At 36.0% G+C, this 25,231-nt stretch overlaps 4 protein-coding genes and 1 non-coding gene across 8 annotated transcripts; 4 read left to right on the top strand and 1 right to left on the bottom strand.

Annotated features, from left to right (window-relative positions):
* Nucleotides 1-459: 459 nt before the first annotated feature.
* Nucleotides 460-6,363, top strand: LOC124441193 (stimulator of interferon genes protein-like). Of its 3 annotated transcripts, none has more exons than XM_046991626.1 (2): nucleotides 460-2,309; nucleotides 5,881-6,363. In XM_046991626.1, exons 1-2 carry the CDS (start codon nucleotides 1,606-1,608, stop codon nucleotides 5,891-5,893), a joined length of 717 nt encoding a protein of 238 aa, XP_046847582.1. In that variant the 5' UTR covers nucleotides 460-1,605; the 3' UTR covers nucleotides 5,894-6,363. The 3 variants fall into 3 exon arrangements, with proteins under 3 accessions (XP_046847582.1, XP_046847581.1, XP_046847580.1); XM_046991625.1 differs by lacking the exon at nucleotides 5,881-6,363 and having other exon boundaries at nucleotides 460-560; nucleotides 803-3,005; XM_046991624.1 differs by lacking the exon at nucleotides 5,881-6,363 and having other exon boundaries at nucleotides 460-589; nucleotides 803-3,005.
* Nucleotides 6,364-6,817: 454 nt separating this feature from the next.
* LOC124441191 (DNA polymerase theta-like) lies at nucleotides 6,818-21,622 on the top strand. Of its 2 annotated transcripts, XM_046991622.1 has the most exons (14): nucleotides 6,818-7,005; nucleotides 7,284-7,393; nucleotides 8,278-9,028; nucleotides 9,185-9,333; nucleotides 10,085-10,346; nucleotides 10,953-11,531; nucleotides 12,094-12,309; nucleotides 12,728-13,101; nucleotides 13,579-13,844; nucleotides 14,184-17,877; nucleotides 18,356-18,503; nucleotides 18,578-18,705; nucleotides 19,306-20,673; nucleotides 21,564-21,622. In XM_046991622.1, the coding sequence occupies exons 1-14, from the start codon at nucleotides 6,918-6,920 to the stop codon at nucleotides 21,564-21,566; spliced, it is 8,136 nt and encodes a 2,711-aa protein (XP_046847578.1). In that variant the 5' UTR covers nucleotides 6,818-6,917; the 3' UTR covers nucleotides 21,567-21,622. The 2 variants fall into 2 exon arrangements, with proteins under 2 accessions (XP_046847578.1, XP_046847577.1); XM_046991621.1 differs by lacking the exon at nucleotides 21,564-21,622 and having other exon boundaries at nucleotides 19,306-21,081.
* Nucleotides 21,445-22,632, bottom strand: LOC124441194. Its single transcript, XM_046991627.1, has 2 exons — nucleotides 22,381-22,632; nucleotides 21,445-22,251 (listed from the first exon to the last, which is right to left on the bottom strand). Exons 1-2 carry the CDS (start codon nucleotides 22,518-22,520, stop codon nucleotides 21,540-21,542), a joined length of 852 nt encoding a protein of 283 aa, XP_046847583.1. The 5' UTR covers nucleotides 22,521-22,632; the 3' UTR covers nucleotides 21,445-21,539.
* A 183-nt stretch (nucleotides 22,633-22,815) lies between these two features.
* On the top strand, nucleotides 22,816-24,822 carry LOC124442548 (60S ribosomal protein L24-like). Its single transcript, XM_046993050.1, has 5 exons — nucleotides 22,816-22,870; nucleotides 23,166-23,241; nucleotides 23,400-23,647; nucleotides 23,878-23,929; nucleotides 24,688-24,822. Exons 1-5 carry the CDS (start codon nucleotides 22,866-22,868, stop codon nucleotides 24,769-24,771), a joined length of 465 nt encoding a protein of 154 aa, XP_046849006.1. The 5' UTR covers nucleotides 22,816-22,865; the 3' UTR covers nucleotides 24,772-24,822.
* Nucleotides 23,725-23,803, top strand: LOC124443446. Its single transcript, XR_006947669.1, has one exon. It is a non-coding gene; the product is annotated as a small nucleolar RNA SNORD34 (small nucleolar RNA).
* Nucleotides 24,823-25,231: the final 409 nt, after the last annotated feature.

Genomic DNA, 25,231 nt, shown 5'->3' with positions numbered 1-25,231 from the left:
GTTCAAACGCACTGCAGATTGGCTGAATTTATGTGAAAATAATTGAAAAAAACTGTAGCCAATCTAAATGTATGCAATAACAATTTTAACCAATCTGCATAGCGTTTGAGCATTAAAAAGTATGACGATCACAATGTGAGTGTTCCCGGCATAGGTTTTGCAAAATGTTTGCCATAAACCCCATAAACACTGCAAAAATATAGTAAAATTATTCCTTATTTATGAGATGTATTTCTGATATTTTCGTGTTTTAATATATATTTATAAGATATTTTCAGTTTTGTGAATGTGTTGTGTTAACGGTTGATAATTTTTGTTGATAGTGTCCTACGTTGTCAAAATATAAGTCTGTTTAGACCATACAAACGTGGAAGTCACGCGAGATAGCGTGCGTGATAAACATCGCATATGAATCAAGAATGTATTTACTATTTAAATCCATTGCATATAAAGCCTAAAGAGTGAAACAGACTTCTGGGCTACCTATGGTATACGTGGTTGCTTTCCAAACGACGAAAGAAACTCTGAGCTCTCTTTTTACAATCTCTCCGGAGGTCAAAGTAAGGAGTCTACATCTTCGAAAGAAATGGTAGTTTCGATGTAATGTTAAAATATTGAATATCTAGATATTTGAAAATTTTAGGCGTCCTAGAATTATACGTTGTAAACAGCATAAATCTCTAATTCTGACAAACCAATAACTATTGAAAATGCGTGCCTTCGATGACCCACATGTTTGCTACTGTTCTTATAAATTTCTAGGGCTTACAAAAATAATAAATGGACTCATACACTTATATAGCTGGCCCTGGTTCACTGCTGAAATGTGCGATTAATTGCAGCAAATCAATTCTTTGAATCAGTATTGATAATTCTTTAAGAAAAGAGCAGGAAGCAGTAAATTAGAAGCTTCCAAAGAAGATCGGAAATGGAACCTCTTCAAATAGTAAAAATTCAAAAGTAGTGAGATCGTGGTAATTGTGAAGCAATTGCAAAAAATCAATGGAGATTGCCTTAACTGCTAGCGAATTTTGTCAAGTTCAATTGATGTACTATATATTTGAGAAGTAGCTATAACTTGCGAGTTGAAAAAGTTCAAAATATCAACAACAGTATTATGTATCATTATTTTCTTTGACACGATATAACAGATGAGTTTAAGCATGCAATATATACATAAGAATGTTACAAAAATACTATTGAATTTTTAATGATTCCCAACAAAGGTTTCGTCTAAACATAAAAACGTTAAAATAAATATTAACAATGAAGCTTTACCATACATGGTATGTCCTGTAGGCATGTTTGCTCTGCATGTGCTGAGAAAGCAGTCAAACGTTAAATATCGCTAAACACAAATACCGATAACTGTACACTTATAAATAATTGTATAAGAGAGTTTAATGTCCGAAAAATACTTCAACGGCTGCTCTCATAGTACTTTCAACGCAAATTTTGCTTTTGTTTTCTTTCTTCAACTTGTGATTTGCTCCCATGATTGATAATAATATATTCTTAAATGATTCGTGACGCGTCTTGCTGGTATTGACTATCGTTTCATCACACAAGTCAATGATCGTTTAAATTAACAGTAAAGCAGTGAAAATGAGTTCAGATGTAGAGGAAATTACTCCTCTCACAGCCTTAACATCTGTTCCTAAGAAACGAGGGAAGAGAGCAAGAAAGGTATCCGGTGTAATATTTTTGGTTACTGCTTCACTGGTGTTGACATTTGGTTTCATTAGACGTAATGAGGATGAGTTTGAGCGTGCTTCTTGCAGCAATAAGCGAAACTCGACAAGAGAATGCTTCAAAAAGAAAGAAATTCTAACGTTCCCAAATATATTTGGAACCGCACTAAGTTTGTTTGGCGTCGTTCTTGGAACATTAGTTGATCGTCTTTCGCTCATCGGTGAAGAATACAGACATAGGGAACAACGTTATGACGGAAGTTGGAAAAAGATGTTCAAAGCTTGTTTTAGTGGAATACATTGGAGGCCTGTATTTCTTCTTATAATGCTGGCTGCTATAACCCTCAGCATTCTAATAATTGTCCGAGAAAAGGCTGGTAAGCCCGGGTTTGAGATTCAGCATCTTGTGTATATCTTGAGTGGAGTAGGTGTTGGTCCTTTGGTGATGCAATTACTTAATCTGAACACGCAATCTGAAATTCATATTTCATCAATTCTTGAAGAAAATGAAACAAACATCGCAAACGTACTAGCCTGGCACTATTACTTCAACTATCTTGAAAAACTACTGCGAGTCTACAAGGAAGCTGCACATTCAGCAAATTTAGGGAGCTCAAAGTTAGTATTACTCATACCACTTAAATGCAACAATATAGATGATTTCATAAAGATTGTTGATACAATAGTTTCTGATGATTCATTTAATTCCTTAGCAATTGACAGAGATAATTTTTCATTTGAAATTCAATTGTATATCTTGGGCAACAGTGAGTACCGAGTTGCTATAGAATGCGTAAAAGAGCCTTTAAATACTTTAATAAGAATGCAAGACAAGACTCCATTCTTAACAAAAGAAAATCGAAAAGACCACGTTAAGTTATTTTATCGTACGTTATGTGAAATTTTGTTTGAATACTTCGAGAAAGAGGATTACAAGGAAGTGTGCAAATTGATAGCTGTCGATTATGAAAACTTAGATGACTTAAAGAATGGAGGTTTATTGAAATGTATTATTCATAGTGTTAACATGGAATGCGATAAAGGTAAAACGTTTTTTGTTACGCCAGAGATGAAGAGTCCTGATTCAACAGATAGCATGCAATCTCGGGAAATGAAAAAACTTCCAGTGTCTCAAGTATGAGAAGATAATAGTTGTATGGTACAAGAAAGTAGTGTTAATTAATTTTCAACGTATGCATTCACAAAACAAACTTTTGTCCGATTTTTCTCCATAAAGAACTCGCTCTCGCCTAATAAGACCTTAATAATGTTTATCGTCAATATTTGAATGTAGTCAAAAACAGCAAAACGTAATCTATCATTTGAATGTTTTATGCAGTGCGGTGTTTGAAATTAAATGAAGATATGATCTTCGCACTTTGTTGGACAATTTAAGCAATTGTCTCATTAACCTGAAAAAATCAGGTGACTCAGCGGGATTCGAACCCATGACCTCTGCGGTGCCGGTGCAGTGCTCTGACCAACTGAGCTATGAAGTCACACAGTACCAACTGAGCTATGAAGTCACACAATACCAACTGAGCTATGAAGTCACACAGTTGGTCGGAGCTCATAGCTAAGTTGGTCAGAGCACTGCACCGGCACCGCAGAGGACATGGGTTCAAATCCCATTGAGTCACCTGATTTTTTCAGGTTAATGAGACAATTGCTTAAATTGTCCAACAAAGTGCGAAGATCATATCTTCATTTAATAATCTATCATTAGTATTTAATTCAGACTGAAGCACGTTGCACAAATGAATATTGAAGTCAATGAAAGGTGTCCATTAGTTTGTGATCCTCTACACTGTAATGAGTTGGTTTTTTTCAGTTTTTGTTTCTTACAAGAAGGCTGTCGTGTAAAGCTTGACATTTGAAGCAAACATTAGCAGGTTAAATTTTGCTTCAGATTTTTTCAAAAATATTTTTAGCTTTGAAGAACCTTTCTCTGGCAAAAGAACATCCTCAGGGGTTAAAAATTTCTTGATGAACTTTGAATTGCATTTTAGAATGTGTGTAAGAAATATGGAAAGCCAAAATTGTCTGTTGCAAAAATTGCAAAAATGAAACGTTAATCTTCTTTAGTTTGAAGCCCTATCTCCCGTGTATAATTATTGTTTGGTTGAATAGCTACTTCATTTAATGCTATGGAATAAACTTGAGATGTTTTTCCTCTGAGTATGCCAAAAAAGTTTTTATAAAATCAGCTACTCACACTGTTAATTTTGAAGTGCTAAATGTACAATTTCTAAAGCAATACCTAACTGATTATATAAGAAATATAAACTGATTTGGGCCGCCTATGTTCATACTGTTAAAAACTGGTTAAATTAAGCACTGCAATGTGTGTCTCGTCGAGAAACGTTTTATCAAAAAAAGTTTTCAATTTAAGATTCACTGCACTTAGCTGACAAAAATATTCACCCACCTAATGAAGTAAGCCATGAAGATAAACTATACACAGACCTGTATATCTTCGAGCGTATAAATGACACTATTTATTACAATTGATGTTATTTTAATCCTATATGGTCTACAAGTAAGTTCGTGCTATTTTAAACTCTCAAATTAATTCCTAATGTACAGTACGTCTTATTTTAACACCACCACTAAAAAAAAGACTCAAAAATGGTGTCATTCTGTACCTTTTTGTTTAGCACTATTTTTTCGTTGTAAACTAGAGAAACCAGGTCCACTTATGTTTGATGGTCTCGATTATGTATCAGTGTAGCAAATCCAGGAAGGTCATCAAACGCTCCACTTTTATCATCGTATGTATTTTCAACACTATCTATAATACATTTGGCAAGACCTCCATTCTTTATCCAAGTTTTCGTAATCAATACACACAAACATGCACTTTTCTTGGGAGTTCGAGTCCAGTCGGTCTTTGAGTATTTTGAGAAACGTATGATAAAATATTTTAACTTGTTTCGGACTTAAACTGTTGCACTACGCGAAAACATCTCTCTTAATGTGTTAATTAAAGTCCTTTGAATTTGAGAAAAAGTTATTATTACTCTTACCACTTAACTTTAATACAGAAGATGATAAGATTGTTAAAGTCGGAAACAGGCAGAAATGGCGTCGAATTTCGATTTGATATATATGACTTAACGGTTGGCAATAAGAAACTTCGATTTGCAATACAGTACGTTAAAGAGCCCTTGAATGCTTTAAAATCAATGTGCCTGATGAAGGACGGTCAAGCGGTGACACATGACAATCTAAACGAGCAAGTAAAATTATTTCAACGTACCTTGTTTGACATATTCAATCATCAACTCAAAAAAGTGTATAAAGAAGCCTGCTTATTTGTGTCATTTGATTACAAAGAACTGGAGTTTTTGAAGAATGGAGGCTTGACTAAAGTTATTATTCATGGTGTTGAAAATTCTCATGACGAAGGTGACAAGATTGATGGCGTTCCTGCGTTTTTTAAGCTCGAGAGACCTAAACAAACCGATAACGGAGGCAAAAGCTCAAAGAAGAAGAAAAGAGACTCGGATGTTTCGATTTCATCAAGCAAAAATAAAACAACACTTAGAAATAGAAAAGATTCAAATTTAAGTGAAATAGTCATTGTATCTGATCTTGATGGAGGTGATGTTGGGCAGTCAACGAAACATGGAGTAGAGAATAGTGACGCCTAATTTTTTAATTTTTCAGGGATTGTACAGCAAAGGGGCTGGAGGACATACCATTAATTTACTATACCCCTGACAGTGATTTAAGGGCATCTTAAATATTTTTTTGCTCCCAGACCCTAACAGCCTCCCCAAATATGCTTCATGCTTCCCGGCCACGTGTTTTATATCATAGAATTACAACTTTCTGGTTGTATGGGCGTCGTTTGTTTCAATAATACTTGTGTTGCAAATATAACACTTATTTAATTATATAATAGTTCATATTATATAGTATAAACAGAGAATGTGGCGGCTTCTCCGTAAGATTGTAAAAGGATCAGTTCACCTTCATTCACAGATAGAAACTTTCGATTATTATATGTGCTAACTGTATGCATGCGTAATTAAACATGAAAAAAATGTGAACAATTTTCGTTTACCTCAATACATATAAATATAAAGACTTGTTATTTGCTATTTTTCTCTGATATTTGTCTTTAAGGTATGATTTAAGTAAATGCGTTTCGACCTTTTTGGTTTTCTATTGTTACATTCTTTAGGTGTTTTCTTTAAAAAGTCGACTAATTGCCAAGAAAAAAGAGTTTGGTTATTGGATACATTGAAAAGCTCGTTTTGGACTTGTAAGTTCCTTTTCATTGAATCGCAGCGTCATAAAGAATGTTGTCCTTCTCGGAATATATTTTTGCTAATATAATGATAGCCATGCTTGAAAACTTCCACTCAAAGCTTCCACTTGAAAAAATGAAGATCATGAAGAAAAACAAGCATTAAAGTGACGAAGATTTATAGCTGTAGTCTTTTAATATCAAATACTTTTAATATCAAATTAATTTTCTTTATCATATCGATGGTTGTTCTTAACAGAGCCCTCTAGTTCTCTGATTCTTTATGGTATGAACTTCAAGCTATTCTCCATGTCTTTAACTGCTAGTCAAGTGAAATGCACTCGCTCAGATGATTCTCCCATTAGTGATAGAACAAGTTAGTTAATCCGAGATCAGTGTAATTTAATGCAATTGGCAGTTGGTCGTTGTGATGATTTCGTACCAAAACTCACGCTCTCTCATGCTTATTTAGTCACATATTGACGTTTGGTTTGTCTTCTTCAGCATGATAAATTGTCAAACTTTCTTCTTCATTAAACATTGCTGCCCAGGCATGCTCCCTCCTGCCTGACCTAACCTTGAATACCCCGATGGTCCCATCCTGCGCGAAAGCAAATTAGATAAGTACTATACAGTCAAACACTGCAACCATGGGCACTAACGTTGTATAAATAATAAATGCTCTGTATTATCTATGGTTGACTCTAGGCCAAGGCACGTGGCCAAAGCTACTTTCGTGTACGCGCTGTATTGAACACAAATAGTCTGGCAACGAAGTAACCACAAGTAACTGACCAATGAGAACGAAGTATTTTAATTACTTGTTGGGAATTTATCAATTTAGTGTGAATTTACAATTTACACTAACGGCGCATGTTTTCTTTAGGAGGAGATGTAGTAATTCAAATGATCTCCAATGTGTTTGCCTTCTCGAAATATAAAAACCTATACTTACATTTTGAAATTGTTTGATGATGAAAAAACTGTCTCAGACATGGCGACAACGTGCCAAATTTGTCGAAAAAACACCTTCAAATATAAAACGTACAAAACACGACGGTGAGTCATTTCAAAATCATGAAGTAGTCACGTAGCTTGTGTTGATATTTGTTGTTTGAATTCATTTGTCTGTGTATGTATTGATTTTCCAACAACCACTGCTGCCATTTAATCTATTTAGTACATCCACTATTTGTACATGTCCTTTTAATGTACATCATATTCAAATGATTGTATATTTTGCAACAAGTTTATTGTCTTAAACAACTCAATGCTTTTGACTTTTAAAACAATGTAATGCTTTTATGTAATACCATTTCTTGACTTTTTGCATTTAGGTCAGAGACTGGCTTTTCCTTCTGCTCTTGATGGTAATTCCACATCATGTAACAATGATATGCCAGTTGATGATAAAATAGATCAAATGGTCTCTACTTGTGATGAAAAGGTGATTGCTACTGATTGTCTATATTTTTGATGATTTTTATGACCTCTCATGGTTTTTATTAACCCAGATATTCCTGATAAGCAACTTTAAATCTAAAAATCATGCAAAGTAATTTTTATTTTAATGTTTCTTGGCATTTTGTCTTTTTATTTTGGGAAAGGAGGATGCAATTGTTTAATGCATTGTCTCTCAGTAACAGTGAAAATTAAGGCTGAAGATATGAATGACAATTTAAGTCATGAATTGTTATAAAAGTGAAGTCATCTAGCTTTGTGTATTGCAGTTTTTCCTATTGACCACATTTAGTGCATTGAAAGTCACTACACTAAATGTATGTCACATTTAATGAATTACTGTAACTGCATAAAAGCACTATTGGTTATGCACATTTAATAAATATGATAAGTTTCTTTAAAAGAAACATGTTTTAAAATCTCAAGATGCCATCTTCAATATAAGTGAGAATATTATGTATATAGTAAATATAAAGTAGTAATGAAAGAATGTTTTATGCAGTGCGGTGTTTGAAATTAAATGAAGATATGATCTTCGCACTTTGTTGGACAATTTAATCAATTGTCTCATGAACCTGAAAAATTCAGGTGACTCAACGGGATTCAAACCCATGACCTTTGCGGGGCAGTGCTTTGACCAACTGAGCTATGAAGTCACACAGTGGTGAGCAGGTCAATTTTGTTGAGCTCATGTTTTCTCGTGAAAGGAATGTCATATGAAAGAATAAAGTGATGGTTTATACAGCATTTTAGTTTTCAACCTCTATCTGCCATTGTATGTTGCCCTTACCAGCACAAAATAGGCAATGGCATATAACGTTCAATAGAAAAAGGATCCATAACTTAACAGAATCAATTATTTTTCAATAGTTGGTGGAAATATCTCATGAAAACTCAACTCGATGCAGCCTTCTCTTCAATTCATTTGCTCTTGATTCACAAGCTCTGTTTGCTGTTGATGAAATGGAACAAGAACATATGAAATGTGTTTCAAAAACTTTGGATATTGCTAGTCTGTCCCCAATTATCCCTGATAAACCTCTTCCAACAAATTTATCTGGTGTAGTTATGGATAATAATGATAAGCTAGGTACAACTGCTGATAGAATTGATCAAATTTATAAATGTGGTGATCAAAATAAATTCATTAGTACACCAAATGATAAATTTTTTGAAGAAGGTACATCTGGGGATAAGTGGGGTAAGACCAGTACATCCAGGGTCAAAGAAACAATAGGAATGACCAAAGGTGACACAATTGGTATGTCAAATAAAGAAGATGGATTAAAATCAAATATTGGTGTATGTGATGCAAAGACTTCAAAGTTTGATGATGAAGAAACATGCAACTCCACTCCATCCATGAACTTACATGAAAGCCCAAAAACAAATCAAAATTTTAAAATGGATGGTGGCATTAATGATAGAAGTTCTAGTTGCATAAACTCTCAAGGCAGTACAACACAGGATTCCACAGGTCATTGCCTTACTCAAGATCAATGTACCCTGTCGTCATGGGGATTGCCTGCTAGCATCTTGGAACAATATGACAAGATCGGCATCAAAACTATGTTTGAATGGCAGGCTCAGTGTCTCTGCACTGGGAATGTCTTAAATGGAGGTATGACTTGAGATATTATAGTGGGGTTGCAGTTAGCATGTTTAAATTGAAATGGTGGTTTGGCTTTAAAAGTAAATTATTTCAATTTTCAATGGTCTATTTCCATGCACATTCTTGCAAATCGTAAATTATAACATACATTTTTGTGTCTTGCAGGAAACCTTGTGTACTCTGCCCCAACAAGTGCTGGGAAGACGATGGTCGCCGAGATTTTAATGTTAAAGCGTATCTTAGAAACAAAATGCAAGGCTTTGTTGATCTTACCATTTGTTAGTGTTGCTCGTGAAAAGATGTTTTACATGAAGGTATTATGACTCTGTCTTTCATTTTCTCTGTATAATGACAGTCATTAGTGCTGTGAACCGGAGTTAAACCGCAGCTCCCGCCATTTTTGCCTGCCGGAGCCTGGCGTTTGTTCATCTCCGGCAAAACTCCGACAGCAGTTATTTGTGCTCCAAATTACTGTCAGATTTCGATAAACGTGTCCGATAAAAACATTTTTGTGTCAACGAACAATAATTATCGGTTAAAATTGAAAAACTTACATGAAAATAAAACGTTTTATACCTGACACAACATGATGCTAGATACCGTTCACACATGCTAATTTATGATTGAAAATCGGATTGCGTAAAGTCAACTTCACTTATGAAAATTTTACTAGTAATATACCTTAAACTGTTAAACAGTCACTTGCAAAATCAACCGGCCACATTCAGACATTTGAGTTATAAAATAGCCGTTGCCGGAGTTTGAAGCCGGAGTTCAGAATTGACAAGAGGCAGGAGCCGGAGCTAAAAAACCGGAGTTTGCACAGCACTACCATTGATAAAGTCAGTGAGGGGGGGAGGGGTGTGAAATATTTGAGGGAGGAAACATTGCCTACCCCTCACCTGCGTCCCGTCAGCAGGCTAACACGTCAGGGTGTAATAAAGGCCAATGATTATAACCACACTAAGTATTTTCTTATGCAGCGATACATCCCTAAAATATCCCAGTAAAACAGTTGGCTTGAACAATTCGCTAGTAATGCTTACTTAACCAATAACAATTTAGCGTATGTTTGGTGGGTGTGATTTGACGATTGATGGCTATATGGGTAGTCAGGTGCCAAGTAAAGGCTTTGACTCCGTTGACATCGCTGTATGTACAATTGAGAAAGCAAATGGTCTTGTAAATCGTCTAATGGAGTCTGGACAGCTTCATTTGCTTGGTGTCATTGTGGTGGATGAAATTCATTTGATAGGTGATCCATCTCGAGGTTATCTCCTGGAGTTACTTCTCACGAAGGTTCTTTACGTCACGCAAAGCATTATGGGTACGTACCTAGTCGATGATTCTGTCTGAAGGGGAAAGGGGGAATTAGTTTTAGTGCGTTAACTGGTGGTGCTTTGATTCAATTTTAATCCAGGTGGATTAACTGTTGCTTTGATTCAGTTACTAATCCAGCTGGTTACTAATCCACTTATAAAGCTATATTATCTTAAGAGTGGTAATGTCTTCTGACATTGTCTGCTTTGAATATTTCTCTTTGCACTACTTCAACCTGACCACTGTTGAAATTTAAACCAGATTCCACAGGCAACAGTGGCGGACACTTGGGGGGGGGAGGGGGAACTGATTTAAAATCTTGCGTAAAATCCCTCAAATCACACCTACGTAACATAAGTGTGATATTAAATAATAACCATTTGATAGACTTCTGTACTGCACACATACCAGCAGACGCATTGAACCGCGTGCGTGTAGGATTGTGTGTACGTAGGAATCACTAAAGTAAATTTCTGGAGATAAAATTTTAAAATTATACCTTTAGGCATGCCCTGAAATCTCCCAGAATTCTCATGCCTTGAGGACGAACCACCCCCCTCCCCAATATTTCATAAAATGTCCCCCGCTGACTGGCAACATTTCAAATTTTTAGATCACAATGTCCAAATCATTTGTATGAGCGCCACTTTGCCTAATCTTAACACTCTTGCCACGTGGCTCAAAGCTGATCTATATTATACGGACTATCGTCCTGTACCTCTGACGGAATATTTTAAGGTCGGTACAGTTATATACGATAGGTCAGGCAACGTGTCACGTGAGTTGGACAAGTCACAGCTGATCGACGGTGATGAAGAACACGTGTTATTGTTGTGTCAAGAGACCGTTGTTCATGGTAACGGCGTGTTGATATTTTGCCCAACAAAGTCCTGGTGCGAGAAATTAGCGGTAGTAATTGCAAAGCATTTTAACAAATTACTCGGTACAGCGGAACACGACCAAAAGGAGAGCCCACTGTACACAGGAATCTTGGATATTGACGCTTTGAAGGATGTGTTTGAGCAGCTTCGTAGTTGTCAAGTTGGCCTTGATGGTGTACTCAAGAAAACATTGCGTTATGGCGTTGCTTATCATCATGCAGGCTTGACTTACGATGAAAGAGACGTCATTGAAGCCGCTTTTAGAAATGGCGTTCTCAAAGTTTTGGTCGCTACATCTACCCTGTCTTCAGGTTGTATAGATTGTATGAAAATTGATCATGTATAGGGATGCGTATGGATAATATTGCTTACTAGGAACTAGAAAGGATATACGTGGATTGTTAAGAGCATTATCGGATGAGTAATACGAGATGTTGTTGTTATGGATTTGTTTTTGCTGTGGTTTATAGTTTAGATCATTAAGTCCTGTTCCCAGAATACCGTATTGCCAACGTAGTTAGACCATCGATGTAAGATTGTTAGAAATCATTAAGTCCTGTTCCCAGAATACCGTTTTGCCAACGTAGTTAGAACATCGATGTAAGATTGTTAGAACGCAGTTGTTTCATCTGAGAATAAATTGGATGATGTTTGAGGATATTGAATGAAATTTAAATTTTGTCAAACCTTCCATTCAACACTATTCGACATGCGCTAAATAATTTGGAATCGTTAAACGAGCCTTGTTGGTTACCTTAATAATATTTGATGATTGACTAGAAATATTAAAGAGTGTGTTGTTACATATTGAGGATACAAACAAGAAAGATTATATACTTTGAAGATGAAACATTTCTTTTTTTCTTCTTGTAGGTGTAAATCTTCCCGCACGACGTGTGATCATCAGAACTCCGATGTTTTACGGCAAACTTCTAGATTCTCTTGTTTATAAACAAATGTCGGGTCGAGCCGGACGGAAAGGCGTTGACTCCATGGGTGAAAGTATTCTTTTGTGTAAAGCAAACGAACGAAAGAAAGCTTTAAGTTTATTTGAAGATGGATTAAAACCTGTAAAGAGTTGTCTTGTTGGTGAGTATCTTTATTACTGCATAATCAGTTTTCGTCTTTGTTGTGTAAACTATGTTACTTTTTCTACATTTGAGAGCAACATGGTTTATCTTAATCGGTATCTTAAATCCTATGAGCTTTCTTTGAGGTCTCTTAAAGCTCTGTTTTTCTTTTTTAAGTTTTCTTAAAACTTTCTTAGTAAAGCTCTATTTAAGTTTTTTAAGGTCTTGTAAAATTCTCTTAAACTCCTCTCAAAGCTTTCTTAAAATCTTAAAACTCTCTTAAGCTCTATTTACGCCTTTTTCAAATTTTGTAAACATTCTCTTAAGTTGAACGTCTCCTAAAACATTAAAACTCCCTTAAAGCTTCATCTTCAAAAACTGATAAAGGTTGAAGATAGTTAATGTCTTACATGAAGTCTCCCTATAAAACATTTTAGTTAAGCGAAGTGATGAGGACGAAGGTAACGGCATCAAACGAGCTTTGCTCGAGGTCATAGCGAGCAGTGTTGCCGTTACTCCGACTGATGTTCAGAGATACGCCTCTTGCACGTTGTATGTATCGAGTAAAACGCAAGAGGATGGTGAAAACACTCAAACTATCATCAAAAACACGGTGGATTATCTAGTCAAGAACGAATTTATTTATCTGAGAAACAAAGAATCCACGGAAGATGAATATGTACCGACACAACTGGGTCAAGCAACATTGGCGTCTTCATTATCTCCTGATGAAGCTTTAGTGGTTTTTACCGATCTATTGAAAGCTCGTAAATGTTTTGTTCTTGAAAATGAACTTCATATTCTTTATCAGGTGAAAATAATGTCATATGCTAATGCTTTACGTTATATCTATCTCAATAACACATCTTTTATATGCCATATTTCATATCTTGTATTTTATATGTAAGGGGTTGTTCACATGAGCCCGGTAACCGGGATTCAGCGAGGCCTGAAATGAATTTGAGTCATTGAAAGGAGTAAAAACTTTAAGCGCGAAACTTACAACCTTTTTGTAAGCGTCATAAGTCATTTTAGTCGTAATTTTAAAACCAAGCTAAATTAATTGTTTTCATTTTAAAGGTTTTGTGAATTTGCAAAGTCAGAGTATAAAGAAATTGCTCAAATAATTTTTTTGTTATGAAGTAATTAATCTTTTCCATTTGCAAAAATGATTTAACGCTTTGCTGAATCCCGGCCACTGGGTTCATGTGAACAGCCCCTATTATATGTTATACATAAAATGTTATATGTTATTGTAGGTTTTATATAATATGATGGTATTTTCTAGGTCACTCCAATATATGTGCAAGATCAGTGGCCTAATCTAGACTGGTATCAATATCTTCAACACTGGGAAAGATTACCATCACATATGAAACGTGTCGCTGATTTGGTTGGTATTGAAGAACGTTTTCTCAGCAAAGCCATTCGTAGCCAACCTTCAACACGGACTCATCAACAACGACAAATTCTTCGTCTACATAAGCGTTTCTACGTCACATTGGCGTTGCATGATCTCATCCATGAAGTGGCGCTGGATGTGGTCGCCCGCAGGTAGAGCATAGGCTTGAGACAAGTTTGTAAGTTTGCCATTCAGCTAGTGTCAATCTTTTCACACACGGACATGAAGAAAATGTTCACTACTACAATACTATAAAAAAATGTGGAACTTGACATCTATATATAGGTATCTGGTGGTAAAATTTTACTTCATGCGATTTCAGGCATGTTTAGCTAAAGAATGCATTCCAGTTATATATCTATTTTAATTGTCCTGCAATACCGGCCGCCATTTTAGTTTTTAACTCCTTCATAATGACGTCAGTAAACTGTGACGTCATGTGTAACCACATCTTGGTTCATCCCTAAAGAGTTCGATGATTTTTATTTTAGATATGGTGCAAGTCGTGGAATGCTTCAATCACTTCAAAGTTCTGCTGCTACTTTTTCTGGTATGGTCACAATATTTTGTCATAAATTGGGATGGAGAAATCTTGAGATGCTTTTGTCGCAGTTTCAAAACCGTTTAACGTTTGGGGTCGAACAGGAGCTTTGTGACTTGGTTCGAGTTTCAACGTTGAACGCTTTTCGCGCGAGGATTATGTATGGCGCAGGATATCACACGATTGCCTCTCTAGCGGCTGCCAAACCTGCTGAAATTGAACGTCTTCTACGTAATGCTACCCCGTTTCAGAGCAACAAGAAGGCTGATGGGGAGTCTGAACGAGAGTTGCGTCGACGCATGCGTGCTAAGTGTGTATGGGTCAATGGAGGAAGAGCGCTGACCGAGTTGCAGGCGGCTCAAGAGATTGTAAGAGAGGCTTGTGTACTTCTTGATGAAGACGCGAAAAAGTTGGGAATGGGTTTGAAACTGGCGAAGACTTGGGAAGTTGGCGAAAAAGCTATTAACGACATGGATGAAGATAGCAGAAGTAAAGAAAGAGTTACTTGTGCAGAAGAAATTTTATTGGGTAAAACTGTTGAATGTAGCAAAAATTCGGAGTCTGGTGAGGTAGGTCGTAGTGAAGGTGAGATCCTGGGGAATACGAAGTATGGCACTAGAGCAGATCTTGTTTCAAGGGGAAATCAATACCAAGAAATCATGTATACAACTAAAACTACTTCATGTGGTCAAGACCAAGGAATCACGTGTACAACTAAAACGACTTCACGTTGTCAAGATGAAGAAATCACGTTTACAACTAAAACTGTCGATTCTCCATCTAATGGAAGCCCGGTTGAAGAAAGAAACACTGGATATCTTCTAAATTCAATAAAAGAAAATAAGGTTTGTTATAATGTTGTTCGTGATAACCAAAGAATAATTGAAGGAGAGCAGGAGAAAGGGCAGTGTTGTTTAGTAAATAATGAAATCGAAAAAGGAGACACACAAAAGACCCAAAAAGATGTTCCAGTTATCCTACATGATGAAAACTGTGACAATAAACTAAAAATAATCAAAGAAAAGACATATGCACTTGATAACTCAAACCTACAAGAAGCAAAAGTTCAATTCTGTGCTGCGTTTGAGAACCAAAAAGAACCAAATTTCGATAATACTAATGCCAAGGTAAAATCAAATGTTCGTGAGTATAAATCAGGAAAGCCATCAAAGGTTCGTCAAACTCCTAAAAGAAGAAGAGACAGTCGTTTAAAACGTAGACATTCCATGAGCAAAAGCCCTCCTGATAAAAATGGACCGAAAATAAAAGTTACAGATCCCAAGACGGGTGATTTGTCTTCTAAAAAACAGAGTGAACGCTTTCTAAAAACTCAATCGAAATCAAAATATGGGTTTAAAGATAAACAAGAAAAATTCTATGCCGATTGTTTGGAAAATTTTAATGTTACAGGGCAGGAAACACCGACGAGACGAAAAACTCGGTCTTTTCTTCAATTGCAGCCGTCTCCGTGTAGGGATAAACAGGAGGGAAATAATGCAAGAAACGGTAGAGTTCTTTTCAAAAACTTTCCCAGCGATTGTAAGGGTGATTCGGTTATAAAGTATGTGGATGATAGTTCTTCAAATAACTGGAAAACTGGTAAAAGTAAGATGAAGTCGGTTGATTTATTTGACGAATTTTTTGATGATTCATCGAAATCGAAAAAATGTGATGGTGAATCCACTAAAGATGAATCTGGTCTATGTCAGATGGCGCCATTATCCATAAATATACCTGTAGAAAATAATGTTGAACCAGAACATGTGAGTCCTGCATTAATAACATCAAGTGAACACTATGATTCTATTCCTATTGTATGTCCGACAAAAACGGATTGTGAAATATTTGATTCTAGTCCTGAGCTAAATACTGAAACCATAATTCCAAAATCATCGTTCAATTCATGCCAAGATGTGGTGGAATTTGATCAGTTTTCTGAATCTTTGAGTTTCAATGATCTAAGTGATACCAGCATGCTAGATGTAGATGCCCATTCGCAGGATGACGAGAAACTGCGTAAAGATGCTGTTAGATGTGAAACAAAAAAGAGTTTTGATGGAGTTAGTGAGCCAAAGAAAATATGCGACGAAACAAGACGTGTTTTAAATGAAGGAGAGGGCAGCGATGATCAATTTTTCACGTACAAAGATTTATTAACACCTGGATTGTTTGATTCGGAAATATCGTTTACACAATGCAATCAAGTTATATCGGTAAAGTCTGAGGTTATGCAATCAAACAATAACGAACGTTGCAAGTCTTCCATCGGTTATCACCGTCAGGGTGACTCTATACACGAGGAAAATATCGTTGAAAGTATTTGTAAGCAATCTACTGAGAAAGAAATAAAGCGTTTTAGAGAAAAGAACGTAAGTCATAAGAAAAAAATGATGTTTTCAGAGCAAGTGATGGAGTCTGGAAAATACTGTGTCGAGCCCGCAGAACAATGTCAGTTGTCCGCTGACCGATCTCAATCATCCCCAGACTCTTTCTCTTTGCGGTTGTCTCAAACATTAGACTGCTCTGATGATTCAGATCTAAGTTCAAAGACTCTTGCAGAGTTAGCAGCTCTAGAAGAAAAAGAAATGGTTGGTGGGGATGAACAGGGATGTGCTCAACATTATATTGGGAATGAAGGTAATAGGTGTGAATACAAAACAACACATCAGGAAATTTTGGCTGATCGTAGGGATGATAAATATAAAGAGGAGATTAGTAATGATGGAGATGGACCTCTTGCTAGTAAAGTTTTCACAAGTTTGGCTGAAAAAGGTTGTGTAGAATTAGAATTGTCGGATATTGAGTTGGTGAACAATGAGGGCTCTCTGGAGGCAAAACTTGATGATTTGGGATCTCAGGTGTTTCAAAATGTTTCGAACATAAGCGCGTCGACATTATCTGCAATCGACAAAGAGTTTGAGAAACTCGAAGGGAGAGTTTCTATGGGAAAATTGTCCACTTCATCGCCAGTGGTGACCACTCTATCACCAAAGGTAACCACTCCATTGACAAAGGTGACCACTCCATTGACAAAGGTGACCACTCCATTGACAAAGGTGACCACTCCATTGACAAAGGTGACCACTCCATTATCAGCGTTGACTACCCCATCATCAAAAGAAACAACCAATGAGAAACGGTATACTGGTATCAAGCAACGTCATTGTTCAATAGGATCCTGGGTTGATACGTCTTCGAAGTCTGCAAAAGAAAGATCATGTTTGAAAGATGAGACTTTGAACGAACATTTGTCAGATTTCCCTCTTCATATCGTTGATATTACGAACGAGAAAAAAAATTTTGAAAATTTTTTTCAAGAGTGTAAAACGAAATCGTTCAGTTTCTCGATTGCTGTAGAGAAGAACGTTCAGGGTGGCCATTCTATTGGAAGAAGATTCAACAAAACAGCGATAGTTTCCACGTCTAAACTGAGGCATCGTTTGACAATTGAAGAAGACAATCTTTCTGTTGTTGGAATTGCCGTTTGTCTTCAAAATAGTGATTCAGTGAATTATTTGTCTTTGGACGATCGAAACACACAGAGAGTGGCCTGGAACGAGAGGATAAAATGCTTGCAAGTTATCATGGGATTGCAGTCGGACGAACACGTAAAGATGGCTTTTGATGTTAAGGAAAACTATAAGGTGATTTAATGACTGTTTGTTTTGAGAAATTTGTTTTTTCTTACACATACCCACTGTTTTATTTTAATATGCACCAGCTGTCTGCTTTTTTCTAAAATTAATCCTTCTCGAGATTCAACGAAAATATTTGATCTACTTCTTACTACAAGGGTAAACTAGTGAACCTGACCTAAACTGAACAACGTAGCTGGATTGCTTTATCAAGTTCTGAACTCAGAAACTGAAGAATGTAACTGGATTGCTTTATCAAGTTCTGAACTCAGAAACTGAGACACTTGAAATAATCTTGAATCATGATGATTTCATCAATACAAGATAACTAATTCAAAAAATATCATGGATGCTTACAAGTACTATTGAGAGTCATATCGCTCCTCTCCGATTCCTACATCCCCGAATGATCCCCCTCATCCATTGTTTCTACTTACACTAAGTATTTCTACTGTAATACTCTGTCGATTTCTGTTTTCTTTCTTAGTTGTTCTGTCGTGCATGTGATGTTATCATGAAAGGAAAAGTTGAAGATCCTAAGGTAGCGGCTTGGTTGCTTGATCCTGGAGCAAAGGAAAAAAACTTGTTGCAATTGACACAACGGTTTCTACCAGAGAAAAGGGATTTATCTAAATGTAAATATTGTTCTCTTTAGAACTTTCTATTGGGATTTTTCTATGTTTTTGGACTGTGAATTTTGATGTTTTAGATCTTGACAATCGTTACATGCGAACCCCACGTGAAAGATCATGTGTTCAAGCTACTCTCGTTAAACTACTGATGGATCGCATGCGTCCAGTGCTACAGACGGATGGACTGTGGAATGCTTTTAATACGGTAATTATTAATTAATTACGGATTTTTTTACACATTTCCAGTTTGTTGCCATCTTCTCTTCAACGTAAGAAGGATATTAGGTACATTGATTTCTTATTATAAAAGGCAATAAAAGGCGTGCGGTGATTGGTCTATAGCTGTGTTTGCATCAGCCTGTGCAAAACACATCTGAGCTCAACCAATGAAATCAATCAAAACATTCAATCATTCAGTAAGAATTTGAAAATAGATCATGAAAATATTTTAGAGGATAAATTAAAACCTTTGTTTGAAATTTGTCTGTTCGCATCATTGTTATTTTATAAAAGAAATAAAAGATTTTTTCGTGTTTGCACTGGCTTATGCAAACCTCGGAGACGTTTTTTGAGAACTCTCGAGCATGTGCAACCTTGGACCTTCGGCCTCGTGCTTGCACTGATCTTCTCTTGAGTTCTTCCAAAGGTCTCCTCGGTTTGCTTAAGCCTGTGCAAACATAGTAAACATCTTTTATTTCTTAATTGACCTTTGACATACGTATAAGGAGATCAAATTCATTGATTTTTTAAAGACTCTTTGACTCAATAAAACTTTATACCTCCTAACAAGATATTTTCATCCTAGATTGAAATGCCAGTTATTTTCACCCTTGCACGCATGGAACTGAATGGTTTTGGTTTTTCCAACAACGAATGTAAACAAATTAAAAATGTGTTACGATCAAAACTTCAAACATTGGAAAGGAAAGCCTATCATACCGCTGGCCGACAATTTGCGCTTTCAAGCCCGGAAGATGTATCCCGGGTCTTGTTCTTGGAGCTCAAAATCCCTCCTGGTGGACATACGGAAGATGCTACCTCACCTAATAAACTCGTGCGACCCACGCGTGGAGGCAAACGTCGAAAGGTGAAATATTTCAGTACTTCCAAAGATGTTCTGGAAAAATTATTAAAACTTCATCCTTTACCCAAAATTATTTTGGAATGGAGAAAAGTTAACTCTGCCCTCACGAAGGTCGTGTTTCCTGTAGAAAAAGAGCAGGTTGCATGTGGTCCACCCCTAGGGATGTCTCGATTATTCCCCATCGCTTTGACAAACACCGCCACTGGACGAGTAACCTTTGTAGAACCTAACCTACAGAATGTACCACGTGATTTTGAAATAAACCTATCCACAGATATCCATACCAATAACCCGGATGTACATACCGGCACTTCTGTTGTGAGTGGTTCACCTCACGTGCCGTATTCAGTGAGCCTGCGCAGTGCGTTCATCCCGTTTTCCGGTGCATTGTTATTGGCTGCCGACTATTCACAGCTGGAATTAAGGATATTATCTCATCTGTCCGGGGATGAAAAATTGCTGAGATTGCTAAATACTGGTGGTGATGTCTTCCGAATGATTGCATCAGAGATGTTTCACATCGCTCAGAATGACGTTTCCGACGAGCAACGTCAACGATCGAAGCATGTGTGTTACGGCATTATTTACGGTATTGGAACGAAAGCTTTAGGAGAAGCTCTTCAAGTGGATGAAAAAGAGGCTGGGCTGTTTATGGATGCTTTTAAAGCAAGATTTACTGGTGTTCAGAAATATCTCAAGAACACAGTGAATGAATGTCGAAGATTGGGTTATGTTGTAACGATTTCTGGACGTCGAAGGTACCTTTCTAATATACGATCTTCAAATGCAGCTGTACGATCGCATGCTGAACGTCAAGCTGTTAATACGACGATTCAAGGGTCAGCGGCTGACTTAGTTAAACATGCCATGACTAATATCGACAACCGGTTGTGTAACGTGTTCCCAAATTGCTGGCGGACTCATCGGCACTGTGGTGCTAGTTCCCAGTCTCGTGCGTTGGCTACACAGTCTGGAGCGTACATGGTGTTGCAATTACATGATGAGTTGATGTTTGAGGTAGTTGAACAAGATCTGCTGGCGGTTGCCAATATTGTCAAGAAGGAAATGGAAGCTGCCATGATTCTGTCGGTAAAGTTACCCATCAAAATGAAAAGTGGTAAATCATGGGGCACAATGGTGCCTTATGAATGCCCTAGTAGTAATTAAAGTGGTACAATGGTACCTTTTAAAACCATTGAAAACGATCACAAGTGAATGAAATACCATGATGTCTTTTGAATAACATCACAACTTATTGACGTACAATGGTATTTTTGAAAACCATTACCAGTAATTGAAATACAATGGTACCTTTGAAAACCATCACTAGTGATTCAAATACAATGGTACCCTTTGAATAACCTCACTAGTAGTTGAAATACAATGGTACTTTTTGAATACCATTATTAGTGATTGAAATGCAATGATACCTTTCAAAAACCATTACCAGTGACTGAAATACAATGGTACCTTTTGAATATCATTATTAGTGATTGAAATGCAGTGGTACATTTGAAAGGTATCATTGCATTTCAATCACTAATAATGGTATTCAAAAGGTACCATTCTATTTCAATTACTGGTAATGGTTTTTGAAAAGCCATTACCAGTAATTGAAATACAATGGTACCTTTTGAATATCATTATTAGTGATTGAAATGCAGTGGTACCTTTCAAAAACCATTACAAGTGATTGAAATACAATGGTACTTTTTGAATAACCTTACATACTAGTGTTTAATGAAAATGCCTATGTACCTTTAGTATGTTACATCCGTAACAGAAGTACCATGTATCTTTTGAAACTGGGTGTTGTAAATAAAAATTCAATATTTAAATAATAATAATATGAACTAGAAATTTTGCAAAAGCAAAAAAAAATTTGTAACTATTTAATTTTTTAACTTAACTTATTGGAATCTTTTTAGATTAAAAATAAATTATCAAAATACTAATTATGGTGTTTCTGATCTTTTTAGTGACTGCAACAAGCGATGCCTATAGTCCGTAATTTCTTTATAACGACCTTTTGAAGCAAGATATTGGTTATTTTTTCTGAGTTCAACATGAAAACCGGAGCTTTTCATTTCGTACCATCGAGGTGATGGCCCACGGATTCTTTCTAGTTCAGAAAGTGTTTTTTTCTGAAGCAGTCTGTCTTCTTCGAGTTTCAAACTCTCCATTTTTAACATAGCCAGCTTGTATTGGTAGGGACTTGTCAAAGAAGTCAACGATCTTGATTTCATCATATCATATGCTGCATTACAAAACATGGAAATATCGAAGGAGTCTATTGGTATCTTTTCCACATCTTCCTTGGGAGTTGGGTAAAGAGAGCCTTGCCTTTCAGCTTTTATCACAGATGCTTGTAAAGGACTCTTTCTTTCAAGATCAACCATATCAAAATCATTATTTCGAGGTTTATGTAGAGGGTTGAGATACCAAGATGTTTCTAAAGGATGGACAACGTGAATAACATCATCTTTAAGTCGAACTAGTTCGGACTCAACCGTGTCTTTAAATTCATCCGTCGTGCTCTCAGATCCCTCGCCGATGCTGTCAAAGTTTTGATCTATATCTCCATTCAAAATATTATCCGTCTCCTTAAACGAAACGGATCTGTCAAAGGTCATTACACCGTTGGTTCGCTCTGACTTTCCTCTGGCTCTGAAGAATCAATAAACAATTCTTATAAATCGATTTATATTTGCCTGAAAAAACTATGACACTTTGGCTATAGAAATAATAATTTTCTGAATTTCAATTCAAAGATCCTAGTGAATGAATCATACTTACTTGATTCTACTTTTGATTCCGTTTAAGACAAAATCTTCGTCTGGATTTCTTCTGTATGTTCCTCTGGTCGGTAATGGCCGTAAACTGTATATATCCTTACGTTCAACCGGCGTCTTGCGTTTGGCACTGCTTGTGAACATTACGAAGAAAATTGCGGTTGCTATTAAAATATTATTGAAATTTCTCCCCCCAAATAAACCAAATGTTAGAAATGAACACAAAGTTTTCTAAAAATTTATTTATTTGATCTTTGTTCTCATGGTTACTAGCTACAGGAGAATACGATGTAATTAAAGTGCAGTTTGGAGTAACTAGGAACATGCTGGTGGCTTATCAAAAAACATCAATTACAAATGACGAGCAAATGTGAGCAATGGGGAATGTGGTTAGAGGAATAATTTTCTCGATGAGTGATGACCCTTTGTGTTCCCTAGCTCCCCCGAGAGCTTCCTTTTCAACTGTTTTGTCTTGCATCGACAGGCAAAATGAAGTAAGTCTTTTGAAATCCGTTCCAATCCAAGGAAACAGCCTAACGTTTTCGTTATTTTATGAAATTCTTGTGAAACTGGAACACTTTTTTCATAATTGAATCGATATTAGTGGTTATACGTCCAAGATTCTGTAAAAATCGGCGATTAAAACTTGTCGATTTTAATTGTTTTCGAAATATTCATAACCTTTCTTTAGAAATAGTCTTTACCAAAAGACTGCTATTATTACATCTTATATTTCTCATTTGTTCTTCCTAGTATTTGATGATTTCGTTGTTTTCTTTCAATTTCCAGACTCGAGGTGTGCAGCTACAGTGGATACAAGATCTACCCAGGTCATGGAAAAAGATATATACGTCTAGATGGAAAGGTACGTACGTTTACAATGTTCAACTTAAAAGAAATGCTTAATTTGTCTCTTCGTTGTTATAAAGTTATTTTTAAAACACACTTTAAAAACTTGATTGTAAAATCACATCTATATTATTTTGCCATAACCAATAAATGTTTTATACATCAATTTAATAGTCTTTCAATTTCCTGGACAAAAAATGTGAGAGATCCTTCTTGATGAGAAGAAATCCACGAAAGATTTCATGGACTGTCCTTTACCGTAGAAAACACAAAAAGGGCTCAGTTGAAGAGGTCTCGAAAAAGAGAACGAGACGAAATGTTAAATTCCAACGAGCCATCCAGGGTGCAACTCTTGAAACTATTTTGGCCAAACGCAATCAGAAGCCTGAAGTAAGAAAAGCACAAAGAGAGCAGGCAATAAGGTATTAAACACAACTGTCTGATGTCTTTTATCTAAAAAATTACATCTTTTATGCTTGACTAGAAGATTTTTGATTTTGTTTCTCAGTGAAGATTCTATTTTACCTACATTGTATGAGTCACAACTGTGAGAAAATGAATTATAATCAGAGAGAAACATTGAAAATCCTCAAAGTTAAACTGAATCAGATTTTGAGAATATTGATCATTTTGATGATTTAAAAACATTTAGAGCTGCTAAAGATAAAATCAGGCAAAAGAAGGAGGCTAAAAAGATGACAAAGGTATGTAAAGGCTATAGCAATTACTCAACTATTATAAAGTAAACTAGGTTGGCTTTCTTAGTGCAATTTCCTGTTGATAAACTGCTTTGAACAAAAATTTTATGTTCAAACATTGAAATTAATATTTATTAAAAACTTTGACTGTTTGTTTGTGGGTGGGCTAATTGTATGACAAACTTTTCATGACTAACTTTGGGCAAAATTATGACACATATTGTGAATTTAATTCCCACCCAAGTGAGTGATAAATTTCTTAATGAAGTTCAATGTTTATCATAAGTTCTCAATGATTTGATGAATCGTTGTCACTTTATATTGTGTATCATACAATAGAAACAGTTTAACGTATGCAGTTAGTCTATAGCTGTGTTTGCAAACCATTCAAAGCTCAACCAATAAAATCAATCAATCAATCAAAGAGAATTTGCAAATCAATCATGAATACATTTAGAGGAAGAATTAAAACTTTTGTTTAAATTTGTCTGTTCGCATTATTGTTATTTTATAAAAGAAATAAAAGATGTTTTTTCATGTTTTCACTGGCTTATGCAAACCTCAGAGACATTAGTGAGAACTCCCAAGCATGTGCAACCCTTGATGTTTGGTCTTGTGCTTGCAATGATCTGATCTTAATTTCTTGCAAGATCTCCTTGGTTTGCATTCACTTGTGGAAAACAGTAAACATCTTTTATTTACTTCTTACATGAAGTAGACCATTCTTACTAAGATATCTCAATAACACTCATCATTTATTCAAGGCCGCACAACAACCAGTGAAGACAAAAGCTCCAACAAAACAAAAAGGTGGAAGAAGTACTGGTCGTGTTGGTGGAAAACGTTGAATGTAAATTATCATGCATTTCACTATAATAAATGGTCATGGTTTAATGGTATTTGCATTTTTTTAGTTTTGTTTTAATTCATGCTTCATTGTTCAATGTTGTGTAATCTGGTTGTGAATTAAGAATGAAAATTTGAATCACAGTTTCAGATGTGAAACATAACCTCTCTTGACCCTCGTAATCCCCACCTAAACCTTCCCCTACCCCCTATCTGCCGAACAAATCAAATTGACCAAATCTTCACTTGTTTCATACAAGGCAAATACACAGAATTACTGTGTATTTGAAAATCTTAAGAGTATACAAAGTTTTACAGGCAGTCGAAATTTATTTCAACAAATTACTAGCTTTTGCTATTTACCACTGGTAACACTAGAACTAAACATTTAACTTGTAGACTGATCAAATCTTCACTTGTTTCATACAAGGCTGGTACCACTAAAACTAAACATTTAACTTG

The sequence above is a fragment of the Xenia sp. Carnegie-2017 genome, unplaced genomic scaffold, assembly GCF_021976095.1.
Source record: "Xenia sp. Carnegie-2017 unplaced genomic scaffold, XeniaSp_v1 HiC_scaffold_20, whole genome shotgun sequence".
Classification (NCBI taxonomy): Eukaryota; Metazoa; Cnidaria; class Anthozoa; order Malacalcyonacea; family Xeniidae; genus Xenia; species Xenia sp. Carnegie-2017.
This window is presented reverse-complemented; position numbering and strand designations above follow the sequence as displayed.